The following is a 12,951-nucleotide window of genomic DNA, read 5'->3' on the forward strand; positions in this document are numbered from 1 at the left end:
CCCCCCTCCATCAGAACACTCAGGGGTTCTCCTCCCCAGCAGCTGGTGGAACTTTGGAAATTTGCATTGTGATCACATAGATCTGTGCATGAATAAATGACTAGTCCTAGCTGGTATCTCAGCAGGCTGGCTTGTAGTTCTCATTAGAACATGCGGTGACAGTGGTAGCTAAAACATGAAGCTGGAAGCTGGAGGAAGAGTCTTCAGAATCATGATCTAACATTCCCAATTGCAAAGCTTTGCATGAGGATTTGCAAAAAATAAAATAAAAAATGAATGCACTTTTTTGCCTCAAAATATATGTGCATTAATATGTTTTTGCAAAGGGTGGACTTAACCATCCCCCCAATTACTGCCCTATCAAGTCTTATGGATGGAGGGGGGGTTAAAAACTTCCATACTGGGCCAATTCTGGCATTCCTCTCCTACTTGTAAAAAAAAATAAAATTGTTAGAAAATTACTCAGAACCCCCAAACATTATATAGAATTTTTTTGCAGAGACCCTAGGGAATAAAATGGTGGCCGTTGCAATTTTTTACGTCACATGGTATTTGTGCAGCAATTTTTTAAACGCAATTTGTTTTGAAAAAGAACACTTTCATGAATAAAAAAAAAAAAAACAATTAAGTTAGCCCAATCTTTTTGTATAATGTGAAAGTTGAGTAAATATATACCTAACATGTCATGCTTTCAAATTAACTCGTGGAATGGCGCCAAACTTAGGTACTTAAAAAACTTTTTTTTTTACAAGGTATTTAGTAAGAGGAATGGCAATTTTTTTTTTTTTTTTTAAGTTTTTTTTTGTTACTTTCTTGGAAAATTAAGAAAGACCAAAATATACAAAAGTCCAATGAATATTTTTGTTTTACACCAGTGTAGTGCAAGAATATCATATAACTGGTGTGGTTGTGATCAGTGACAATATTTTTTTTTTTTTTGTTTGTTTTTACATTTTTTTATTTATTTATGATCTTTTTTTTTTTTAACAGACTGTGACCAGAGCATTATAATGTTACCATAGTAATAGTGTACTATGCTGCGAAAGTGATTAGGATTTTATTTAACACATTATGATTGCTGATAGCAGTGCATTACATTGCTATACACAAGCATATTACTGAATGCAACTAATGCTGCGTACACACAATCGGACTTTCCGTCGGACAATTCGATCGTGTGTGGGCTCCAGCAGACTTTTTCTTCCCAAAAGTCCGGCAGACCTAGAAAAAAGACTGGCTTCAAATTTGTCCGCCGGACTTGGCTTTTAGTGGACAATTCATTCGTCTGTGTGCTAGTCCGATGGACTAAAACCGACGCTAGGGCAGCTATTGGGTACGAACTTCCTACTTCCTTATTCTACATCATCACGTTCAATTCCGTCTCACTTTCGGAGTGATTTTTGTGTGGCCAAGTCCGTTCATTTGAAAGTCCGGCGGACCTCAGCTGCAAAGTCTGTCAGACTGTCCGCCAGACCAAGTCCGTCAAAGTCCGGTTGTGTGTATGCAGCATGATTCATTCAGGTTGTTTTGATAAACTGTTATTGGCCAGAGCTACTGTAAATCACATAATACAGATGGGCTGTGATTGACCCTGTCTGTACCATGTGATCACACTGACCAATCACAGCCGGCAACACAATTGTACACAATGGATGGGATGAGAGGAAGCCATCTATTGTGTACAACTGTCATACGTCCTCCTGCGATTGGTCACTGGAGTCACATGGTACTGGCAGCAAGCGGGTACACTGATCAGTCATCAACTGCGATGGAGCCAGTGACAGATTGCCCTGTAGCCGTGCATGGGTCGCAAACTGGGGGACAACATGTGACATCCACCCAGATCAACAAGATGCCCGCCCAGCCATCATATTGTTATAGGCTGGTCGGGAACTAGTTAAAGTGTTACCTATGGAAACTTTAAGGCACACACTTGGCAACCTCATCTTCTATATATTACCAAGAAAGGGAACCATTTTGCATTCTTCTACCCTATTAAGTTGAATGTATTTTCTATTGGATCTTTGCACTTGACAAACCATTGAGCAAATATTGTGGGACTTAAAAAGCATGGAACTACCACCGTTTTATTCTCCAGGGTCTCTGCTTTCAGAACATATTAAATATTTCTGGTTTCGATCCAATCTTCAGGCCTAAAATGTTTTACACATGTGTGCAATAAATGAAAGTGCACCTCTGGTAGCGAAAAGGTTAAATACAAAAAGTCAAGTAAACTGACGATTTCTTCCCTTAGTACTGACATTAAAGTTATAACTGAAGCCATAAATGTATCTATGCTCCAACAAAGTTTTACAGAATTATACTTTGATCAAAACTTTATTTTTATTTTTTTCAAACTCAACAACTTGAGCACAGAGGGACCAAGACTGCTCTCTGTAGAATCACTAAAGTTCTATATATGAGGGTGTGCAATTGAATTTCTTATTTGTTAAACAATACACTATTGTTAAACAATTCAATTCAGTTAATATTGAATCTTTTCAGAATTACTTATGAGTACTGTAAGTGCAAAATATTTTGTATATAAGATCTTTTTTATGTTTTATGTTCCTCTCTCTGTTTTTCATTCCTTCATTTATTCCCTCTTTATTGCTCATAGTTTAAAAATGTAATAATGATAAAAGTGGTTTAATTTTTTTAAGGAGGCCCAGAGAATTATCACATTCTTGGTAAAAAATGTAAATCTAACACGATTCTGCTATTTTATTTATATTTAATCAAAAATACAGCCAGATTTGGATTTGGATTTGTAACTGGGCTTTATAATATATATATATATATATGTGCATTTTATTTTAAATTTTTATGTATTTAAGGACTTTTTTTCTTTCGTTCAAGGAGCTAAACCTCATGGTTTTATGATTAAATGCTTTATTGTTAAAATAGGAAAATTAATTATCATACTTTACATATATTCATTATAAAATGCGTGCAGTCTACTGATTTTCTGATTTTAAAATTGTGTATAATATTTTAATTCATATTTCGGAAACAATTTAACCAAATATAGATTTTTGAGACGCGAGTGTATTTTAAATATACTAAAATGATTTAAATTTAAAATGTGTTTAACAAAGCTTCTCTCTTGGTTTATGCAATTAAATATATTATATTTACATTATAGATATAGATTTATTATATTACAATGCACTGTAGAACACTCAAGATGTAATTTCTGAAACAGTTGAATTTCATAATATATATATATATATATATATATATATATATATATATATATATATATATATATATATATATATATATATATATATATATATATACTGTAATATTTGGGGGTTATTTTAACTTAAAGGTAGAGCTTACCAGTGAGCTGGATCCACACCAGATGTCGTTTAAGGGCTTGTAGGCCCACTTTTATTAAAGAAAGAAAAGTCCAGAAACAAAATAGTTGCCCACACAGGGGTTTCAGCTTTCCACAGCAATAATGTACGTAGAACCAAAAATACCAAGCCACCTGGCTCTCTTTAGCAGCACCGCTGCTCAGACTTCTGCTGCAGCCCTCTTGGCTCTTTAACAGAGTTCCCGTACACCCAGTACCTCAGCACTCTTTAACAGCTTCTCTTTCAGCCCACAAGCTTGGACCCTCTGTCTACTCTGACAGACCGACCTGTGCAGACATGCACACTTCTTCTCCCTTACACGCCTGGACTCCTCGGGAGGGTGGAGCCCAGAACCATGGTGTTGGCTTTGTTTTAAGCCCAAGACCCACCTGTGCAATCATGCAGCCAGACTTCTGGCTGTTCCCAAAACCCGGTCCCAGGATTGGAGATTCCGTACTACCACATATCCCCCCCCTTTGTTTCGACCCCAAGGGCGGAACACCCAAGTTACTTTTGGCACCTCTGTGCCAGATACCATTTACAGAAGTACCCTTCTGTCCAACCTCGCTTCTCCTAACGGGGAACTCCACCCAATGCCTCCTTTGGTGTCTCCCTCTAAGCCTTACTGTCACTCTGCTATGCGTTTTGATGCGACCTTCCCAACTTTTCTTCCGAGTGCATTTCCATAAGCACTTCCTCTCCTGAAATCTAAATGGGTTCCCGTTGGTCTTTCTACCAACCCTTCTGCCTCCACGCTTCAGGTTCCCAGGTTTCCCCAAAACTCTCTCAGCAGTACTGTTCTGAGACTGTAGGGGGCCCATTTCTATAGTGTTTAGAACGGAAACCCACCTCTTATTTCTGGTACCTGACGCAGCAGTCACTAACTGATTACCAGGTTTACCTGTACCTTTGGACACCACATTATCATGTACCATTAACACATTATTTGGTTCATCATTGACAGACATATTCAAACCAACATTAGACCTCTCAATGTTGCACATGTCACCAATGCCTTTTTTTCCAAAATTTGCTAGGGCAGAGTCTGCAGAGGGCACACATACTGGAGGGCCGCCATCACCCACAGGAACCTCACAGGATGCCACCTCCCCTGGGTTCACCCACTCTGCAGGCAGCTGTCCTACCACTTGACCCGTTCTGATGCCATCTGTATTTTTATCCACCGGAACAGGCAAGCTCTCGTCTGATTCACATACAATTTTTAGCACGCTCCTTGTCCATTCCCCTGTCCCGGGGACCTTATTATTAGGTTTGTCACCTAAACCAACCACTGGACTGGGGACCCCAGCCTCTTTAACCACCTTTGTTTGAGCCCTGGTCAGGATCTCTGCTGCTTTCAGGTCCACACATGGTCCTTCCACCTCATGTGGTTTTTCTACTGGTGCAGTATACACGCCCTTCACTAACTGACCAGCACCACACTGGACCATAGCAGCAGAAATGCTTCCCATCTGGCTGTTAGGAGGTGTAACCACAGACATTTTAGGCTTATTTTCAACTTCTCCAAAGTCTGTCTCAAATATTTCTTCTGCACGTAGTCCAGCAGCATACGTAGCAGCAACTTTTAACAAAAGTAGCAAATTTAGGAATAAACCATTCCTGTCCTGTTTTGCTTTGATCTGTACAGCCTGCCACACAGTGCTCCACCTAGTGGTACTCCGCAATACCAGATCATAAGACTGTGGAGGAGACACACTAGTATAGATTGGCTGTACATCCCAAAGTTCAAGCATCTCTTTTAATGCTTCGGTTAATAACCAGGCCCTTGACTCCAGACCTAAGTCCTTCCTGGGGACTTTCATGACACTGGGGATGCAGAGAGACTCACTTGCTGAGACTTGAAAAGTTGCGACGGTTAACGGAACCTCCTCGCAGCTGGAGGTAAACACAGCCTGGTGCTCCACCAGAGCGCTGCCAATTGCTGGACTCATACCCAACTTCTCAGGCTCAGCATCAGTGAACTGCTCCAGAACATTACCAGTGACGTCACGTTGACACTCCATGCCAACCTCAGTTTTGTGGGTCACGGACAATGTCTCTGCTATGCCCTTATTTGGTTCATCCTGCTCACCAGGGTTACCCCCGGCAGCAGCCACCGCGCCCTCAGGTACAGGCTGTTCTGCAGCCCCTCCTGCTGGCCCAGCAGAAACCGTGTCCACCTTATCTTTGTGCATAAAAGCCTTATCTATCAGGGAGATAAGATTTTCACTCCAACTATCCCAATCTGTTGTATGTGCGCTCCCTTCTGCGGTACTCCTCAGCACCGATCCATCTGCCCAAGGAGACACATAAGAACAGACTGGCTTAGCTGCAGACTCATTACACCAGCCATTGTAAATCACATCAGACTGTGGTAGCACAGGTTGCAATACACCATATTCACCACCTTTCTCTGCTTGCATTTCATAAGCCTCACACACCTTTGCATTTTTCACAGGTTGTGTTAATCCACCATTTACCTGCACATTTTTAGTACTAGCAGTTTGCACTAACACATTACCATTACACAGTACAGTTCCACTCTGTCCCACCAGAGTGACATCGCAGTTGTCCAGGGCAACCTCTGACTCCAACACATGAAGTTCCCTGGAGATTCCTGTGGACAACTGTGCTGTCTTACCACCAGTTGCTACAAGCAACGGCCCATTTTTGATAACCCCAGGTTCTTTCAGAGCAAAAGTTTTCCCAACAGCATTAAACTTTTCATTAACAGTAACACTTATAGCATTTTTCGCATTTGTAGGCTGTCCTAGCCCATGGTCAACTTGAGCCTGATAGTCATTAGACACAACACTTTTAGTCATTAACACAGGTTCCATTTGGATTTTAACCCTTGCATTCCCACTATATAGGGAAAAGTCATTCTCAAGTGCACATTCAGTGGCCCCACTAACTGGGGTCACTCTCACATCATCATGGACAGTCTCGTAACCAGTCCTTTTATACATGAAATCAGCAGTTCCAGCCATCATTTCATTAAAGACAGTCTTACCCACCGCAGTAGTTGGTGTCACCATCTTCATTTGAGTACGTCGTCTTATGCACCAGTCCTCTGCTGCACTTTTACTGGCCAACTCCTCCTGGTGGCCATGGGATGAAACTATAGCAGGCATCTCCCACCGTTTAGCACCCCCTGCAGGCACAACAGGAAACTTCTTGTTGCTAGGGGTGACTGCAAACATATTTACACCGGAATCTGGGCCTACAGACAAAACTTTCTCAGCAACATTATCTCCAGCCGTATTCCACAACCTAGGGCAAGAAAACATGCCATGCCCCAGCTGGCCACATTCCAGGCATGGTGCTGGACGATTTTTTTCCAAAGCGATTCTCTCCTGGCGATTCCCAGCTGGCCGGAATGCACAGGCCTCTTTGTGGGGACGCTGAACCAAACCTTTACTGCAGCTCCTTTCAGGCATAAATTTCACTCCGGTTGCCATGGGAGACCGCACTCTCCCAGCAGAACTTTGCTGGCTCTCTCCAACATGAAAAATTGGCTCCTCCTTAAGCTGCTTTCCACGATCCTTATTAGACATAGCCCATGGTACAGCGACAGCCCGACTGGCTTCCTCTGCGTTGCTATGGGCAACCACTCTCATCCTCAGCCTTTGATCAGCCTCTCTCCTTGCATATAGCATAGGCTTCTCTCTGCTGGATCCCGTCTCATGCTGTGACACATTCACATCTTTCACAATAGCTGTTGTTTTAACTGCAGCAGCTTTGCCAGGGGCAACAACAGCCCTCTTCCAGTTATGGACATCCAGCGGCTTTTCCCTTGCACTGAGGGCTGGCTTCCTTTCCTCTGTAGCTTGGTCCAGTGCTGCTAAATGCCGCTTGCACCAATCCACTGCAGATTCAAATGCTGGTGGACTCTCCATAACTGCAGTCACCTGTGCACTCATTGCACCAGTGTTGCTAGGGACAACCCCAGCCATTTTTCTCCTTGATAAACTCTGATCAGGTATGTATGGGGCTCGTTCAGGCGGTAACAACCCCTCCAACCACAGAGCTCTGTCTCTCATTTCAGCAAACCTGGCTTCTTTTAAGAGCTTTGACCGACCCATACTTAGAGACTCCAGAACAACTTTAAACAGTCCAGGAAAATGAAAGGGTCTCTTTTAAAGCAAGTTGCTTTTCTCTTCATGCAAGCTTTCCTCACCTGCACATTGCACACACTGATTGTGCTGTCTCATACACACAAACACAGTTCATAGCAAGGGAAAAAAAAAAAAAAAATTTGACTTTTCATTCACAGGTACACCACCTGCAACACGGAATGCCTTTTGCCTGGCTGCACTTTCACACACAGCCAATAATTCCTGACTTGAACTTACTGTGGAGCAAGGACCCGGATTCCACCATCTAATGCCCGCATTCGAACACCACTTGTAATATTTGGGGGTTATTTTAACTTAAAGGTAGAGCTTACCAGTGAGCTGGATCCACACCAGATGTCGTTTAAGGGCTTGTAGGCCCACTTTTATTAAAGAAAGAAAAGTCCAGAAACAAAATAGTTGCCCACACAGGGGTTTCAGCTTTCCACAGCAATAATGTACGTAGAACCAAAAATACCAAGCCACCTGGCTCTCTTTAGCAGCACCGCTGCTCAGACTTCTGCTGCAGCCCTCTTGGCTCTTTAACAGAGTTCCCGTACACCCAGTACCTCAGCACTCTTTAACAGCTTCTCTTTCAGCCCACAAGCTTGGACCCTCTGTCTACTCTGACAGACCGACCTGTGCAGACATGCACACTTCTTCTCCCTTACACGCCTGGACTCCTCGGGAGGGTGGAGCCCAGAACCATGGTGTTGGCTTTGTTTTAAGCCCAAGACCCACCTGTGCAATCATGCAGCCAGACTTCTGGCTGTTCCCAAAACCCGGTCCCAGGATTGGAGATTCCGTACTACCACAATACACAGTATATCATAAAAGTGAGTACACCCCTTAAATTTTTGTAAAAAAATTATTCTATCTTTTCACTGAACACTGAAGAAATGAAACTTTGCTACAATGTAAAGTAGTGAGTGTACAGCTTGTATAACAGTGTAAATTTGCTGTCCCCTCAAAATAACTCAACACACAGCCATTAATGTCTAAACCACTGGCAACAAAAGTGAGTACACCCCTAAGTGAAAATGTCCAAATTGGGCCCAAAGTGTCAATATTTTATGAGGCCACCATTATTTTCCAGCACTGCCTTAACCCTCTTAGGCATGGAGTTCACCAGAGCTTCACCGGTTGCCACTGGAGTCCTCTTCCACTCCTCCATGACGAAATCACGGAGCTGGTGGATGTTAGAGACCTTGCGCTCCTCCACCTCTCATTTGAGGATGCCCCACAGTTGCTCAATAGGGTTTAGGTCTGGAGACATGCTTGGCCAGTCCATCACCTTTACCCTCAGCTTCTTTAGCAAGACAGTGGTTATCTTGGAAGTGTGTTTGGGGTCATTATCATGTTGGAATACTGCCCTGTGGCCCAGTCTCTGAAGGGAGGGGATCATGCTCTGCTTCAGTATGTCACAGTACATGTTGGCATTCATGGTTCCCTCAATGAACTGTAGCTCCCAAGTGACAGCAGCACTCATGCAGCCCCAGACCATGACACTCCCCCCACCATGCTTGACTGTAGGCAAGACACACCTGTCTTTGTACTCCTCACCTGGTTGCCGCCACATACGCTTGACACCATCTAAACCAAATACGTTTATATTGGTCTCATCAGACCATAGGACATGGTTCCAGTAATCCAGTAATGTCCTTAGTCTGCTTGTATTCAGCAAACTGTTTGTGGGCTTTCTTGTGCATCATCTTTAGGAGGGGCTTCCTTCTGGGACGACATGCAGACCAATTTGATGCAGTGTGCAGAGTATGGTCTGAGCACTGACAGGCTGATGCCCCACCCCTTCAACCTCTGCAGCAATGCTGGCAGCACTCATATGTCTATTTCCCAAAGACAACCTCTGGATATGACGCTGAGCACGTGCACCCAACTTTTTTGGTCAACCAATGCAAGGCCTATTCTGAGTGGAACCTGTCCTGCAGCTCAGTTTCAGGGTCTTGGTAATCTTCTTATAGCTTAGGCCAAATTTATGTAGAGCAACAATTCTTTTTTTTCAGATCCTCAGAGAGTTATTTGCCATGAGGTGCCATGTTGAACTTCCAGTGACCAGTATGAGAGAGTGAGAGCGATAACACCAAATTTAGCACACCTGCTCCCCATTCACACCTGAGACCTTCTAACACTAATGAATCACATGACACCGGGGAGGGAAGATGGCCAATTGGACAGGATTTGAATATTTTCACTTAGGGGTGTACTCACTTTTTTTGCCAGCAGTTTAGGCATTAATAGCTGTGTGTTGAGTTATTCTGAGGGGACAACAAACTCATATTGTTATACAAGCTGTACACTCACTACTTTACATTGTAGCAAAGTGTCATTTCATCAGTGTTGTCCCTTGAAAAGATATAATAAAATATTTACAAAAATGTGAGGGGTGTACTATATTTATAGATAGATAGATAGATAGATAGATAGATAGATAGATAGATAGATAGATAGATAGATAGATAGATAGATAGATAGATATAGATATATATATATTGCTATAGATATATTGATATTTATATCTATAATGTGTGTATATATATATATATATATATATATATATATATATATATATATATATATATATATATATATATATATATATATATATATATACACACATTATTTTTAAACTGCTGTTAAAGGATATTGCTATATATGTATTTCTATGTATGCATTTGTTTTATTATAATACAAAGGCCACATGTATAAGATATACAGTATATGTACTATATGAGCATATTGAACTTCTAATGCACCTTATACCATTTAAGATGTATTGTTTATTAAATAAATTATTTATTGTTAAGCAGGTTAACATGTTAGAGAAAACTTAAGCAATTATCACATATATACAGTATTCATTATATGTAGTTTATGGTCTAGTGGCCGGCAAGCGAGCGCCCGTTCGCTCAGATCCTACGTGACAAGAATAAAATGCTGCTCCCACCCCCCAAAAAAATTATGCCTGACAAAAGACACCCACATCCATAATTTTATATCATAATTAAAACTAAAATTAAATTTATCAGAAAGTCAGATTTACATGTAACAGCACCTGCATAGGGGCAGGCTAGGGCAGTATAGAGGCAGGCTGGGGTAGTATATACATGGGCTAGGGTAGTATATAGACAGACTAGGGTAGTATAGGGACAAGCTAGGGTAGAAAAGGGCATGCTAGGGTAGTATATGGGCAGAATAGGGTAGTATATGGACAGGTTAGTGTATTATATGGACAGGCTAGGGTAGTATATAGACAGGCTAGAGTAGAATATGGACAGGCTAGGTAGTATATGGACATGCTAGGGTAGTATATGGACAGGCTAGTGTAGTATATGGACAGGCTAGGGTAGTATATAAAGTAGTACATGGGCACGCTAGGACAGTAAATGGGCACACCAGGGTAGTATATGGACAGGCTAGGGCAGTATAGGGGCAGACTGGGGTATTATATAGATAGGCCAGGCCAGTATAGGGGCTGGCTAGAGTAGTATAGGGGCAGGCAGAGCGGCCTGGGAGGCAGTTGTCATCATGACATGCAAAACTGCTGAGAAAAAAATGTGGTAGTCAATTCGTTGGGTAAATAGAAGAGAAGGATAGGCAGCTGTGGTTCAAATTGCTGCCCCTCTCAAAAGTTCTGCCTGGGTCCAATGGACCCACTGGGATCCATGGTAGGGCTGGCCCTGCTCCTGCCTCCCCTTGAAGCCCTTGAGCACCTTACCTATATGTTGTCTGAATTTGCATGTAACCTCTGTCCCTTACTACCCCTTCCACTCTAGTCCTACAGACTAGTTTGATCCGCTTTCAACTGTGAGAGCTTAATCCTCTTTGTAACATACTCTGCATAGCACTACCCAGTTGGAGTTAGCTTTCTCCTACTTACCTTTATCAAAAGTTATGTTATTATGATTTGTTATCCAAACTTACTGATCAGCTTTGATTTGATGTTCTCTTTTGGTCATGTGTTTTGACTTGTACATTGCAATACTGTACATTCAATAAAATAGTTTAACAAGAAATAAAGAGGATAGAAAAATAATAATAATAATAATTTTTAAAAATACTCTGAAAAGCAAATATGTAACACTTTGTAATACTAACAGTATACAATGATGCTAATATTATATCATGTTTGTCTCTTCATGGCACACAGAAAACATATATGAACAATGTCACCACAATCCACTTTGTGGGATTCCACAACCCAAAAAATCTAAATCAGTTTATTTTCATGTTGGTCCTTATGATATACATTGTGACAGTATGTGGGAACCTCCTGATCATCTCACTAGTGTCCTACAGCAAAACCCTCCATTCCCCCATGTACTTCTTCCTCTCCCAGCTCTCCATAAGTGACATTGTGTTGACCACAGACATCGCCCCTAACATGCTAAACATTGTCTTTCATGATCGATCATCCATATCTTTTTCCAGTTGCATTGTTCAGTTTTTTTTCTTTGCCTTCTCAGAATCATCTGAATGTCTTCTTCTGACAGTGATGTCCTATGACCGCTATCTAGCTATCTGCTCTCCTCTGCATTATACCTCTATTATGACCCATGTGCTTTGCATTAAATTCGTTTTGGCCTCTTGGATTTTGAGTTGCTTTGTAGGATTTGTTATATCGCTTGGCATCTGTCAGCTTCAATTCTGTGGGCCGAATACCATAGACCATTTCTACTGTGATCTTTATCCTCTGATGGAACTTTCTTGCTCAGATATTTCCGCAGTTAAGATAGAATCCACTTTGTTGTGTATTCCAATGTTGGCCTTTCCATTACTTGTGATAGTAGTTTCTTATACGTACATTGTTCTAGCCATACTAAAGATATCATCGTTCTCGGGAAGACAGAAATCTTTTTCCACTTGCAGTTCCCATCTGACAGTTGTGTTTATATTTTATGGGACTCTGACTGCCATGTACGCCCTTCCAAATGAAGGTCAATCAAAGACCACCAGTAAGATACTATCTTTTTTGTACACAGTATTTACTCCCTTTTTAAATCCTTTCATTTATAGTTTACGGAATAAAGATATGAAGGAAGCTTTGAGACTTGCAGTACATAATTGTGGTGCATACCTTTCAGTATATCGAGACAAAAAAAGATAACGATTTATTATACAATATTAAAGTTATTGTGTGATTATTTTTTCCAAAGTTCTTTGTTGACGTTTTTTTTTTTTTCAAAACAGTACAGTGGTATAAAAAGATGAATGCATACAAATTACAGTAGAATTGGTAATATAAAAAATATTATCAAAGAAAACAATGTCGTAAACAGCAGGTGAGGACAAATAAGATTAGTAGATTGAAAGTAAACAGCCAATAGTATTGAAGAACAAGTGACTTAATTGTGGGGATGTAGAAGGAAAAGGGGGATGGGGAGGTAGGTAGGGGTAGGATTTGGGGATAAGGTTGGTTAGAAAAAGGGAAGTAATCTCACAAGGGAATCGGTTAATGT

General features: G+C 41.3%; 1 protein-coding gene across 1 annotated transcript; it reads left to right on the plus strand.

Moving 5' to 3' along the window:
• Window positions 1–11,648: 11,648 nt before the first annotated feature.
• On the plus strand, window positions 11,649–12,599 carry LOC143962406 (olfactory receptor 11L1-like). Its single transcript, XM_077471689.1, has one exon. The coding sequence runs from the start codon at window positions 11,652–11,654 to the stop codon at window positions 12,597–12,599; it is 948 nt and encodes a 315-aa protein (XP_077327815.1). The 5' UTR covers window positions 11,649–11,651.
• Window positions 12,600–12,951: the final 352 nt, after the last annotated feature.

The sequence above is a fragment of the Lithobates pipiens genome, unplaced genomic scaffold, assembly GCF_037356315.1.
Source record: "Lithobates pipiens isolate NorthernLeopardFrog02 unplaced genomic scaffold, aLitPip1_a1.2 Scaffold_8, whole genome shotgun sequence".
NCBI classification, from domain to species: domain Eukaryota; kingdom Metazoa; phylum Chordata; class Amphibia; order Anura; family Ranidae; genus Lithobates; species Lithobates pipiens.

What these genes read in the sequence shown, in the direction of transcription:
- LOC143962406 (XM_077471689.1), top strand. Translation starts at nt 11,652, where the DNA reads ATGAACAATGTCACCACAATCCACTTTGTGGGATTCCACAACCCAAAA.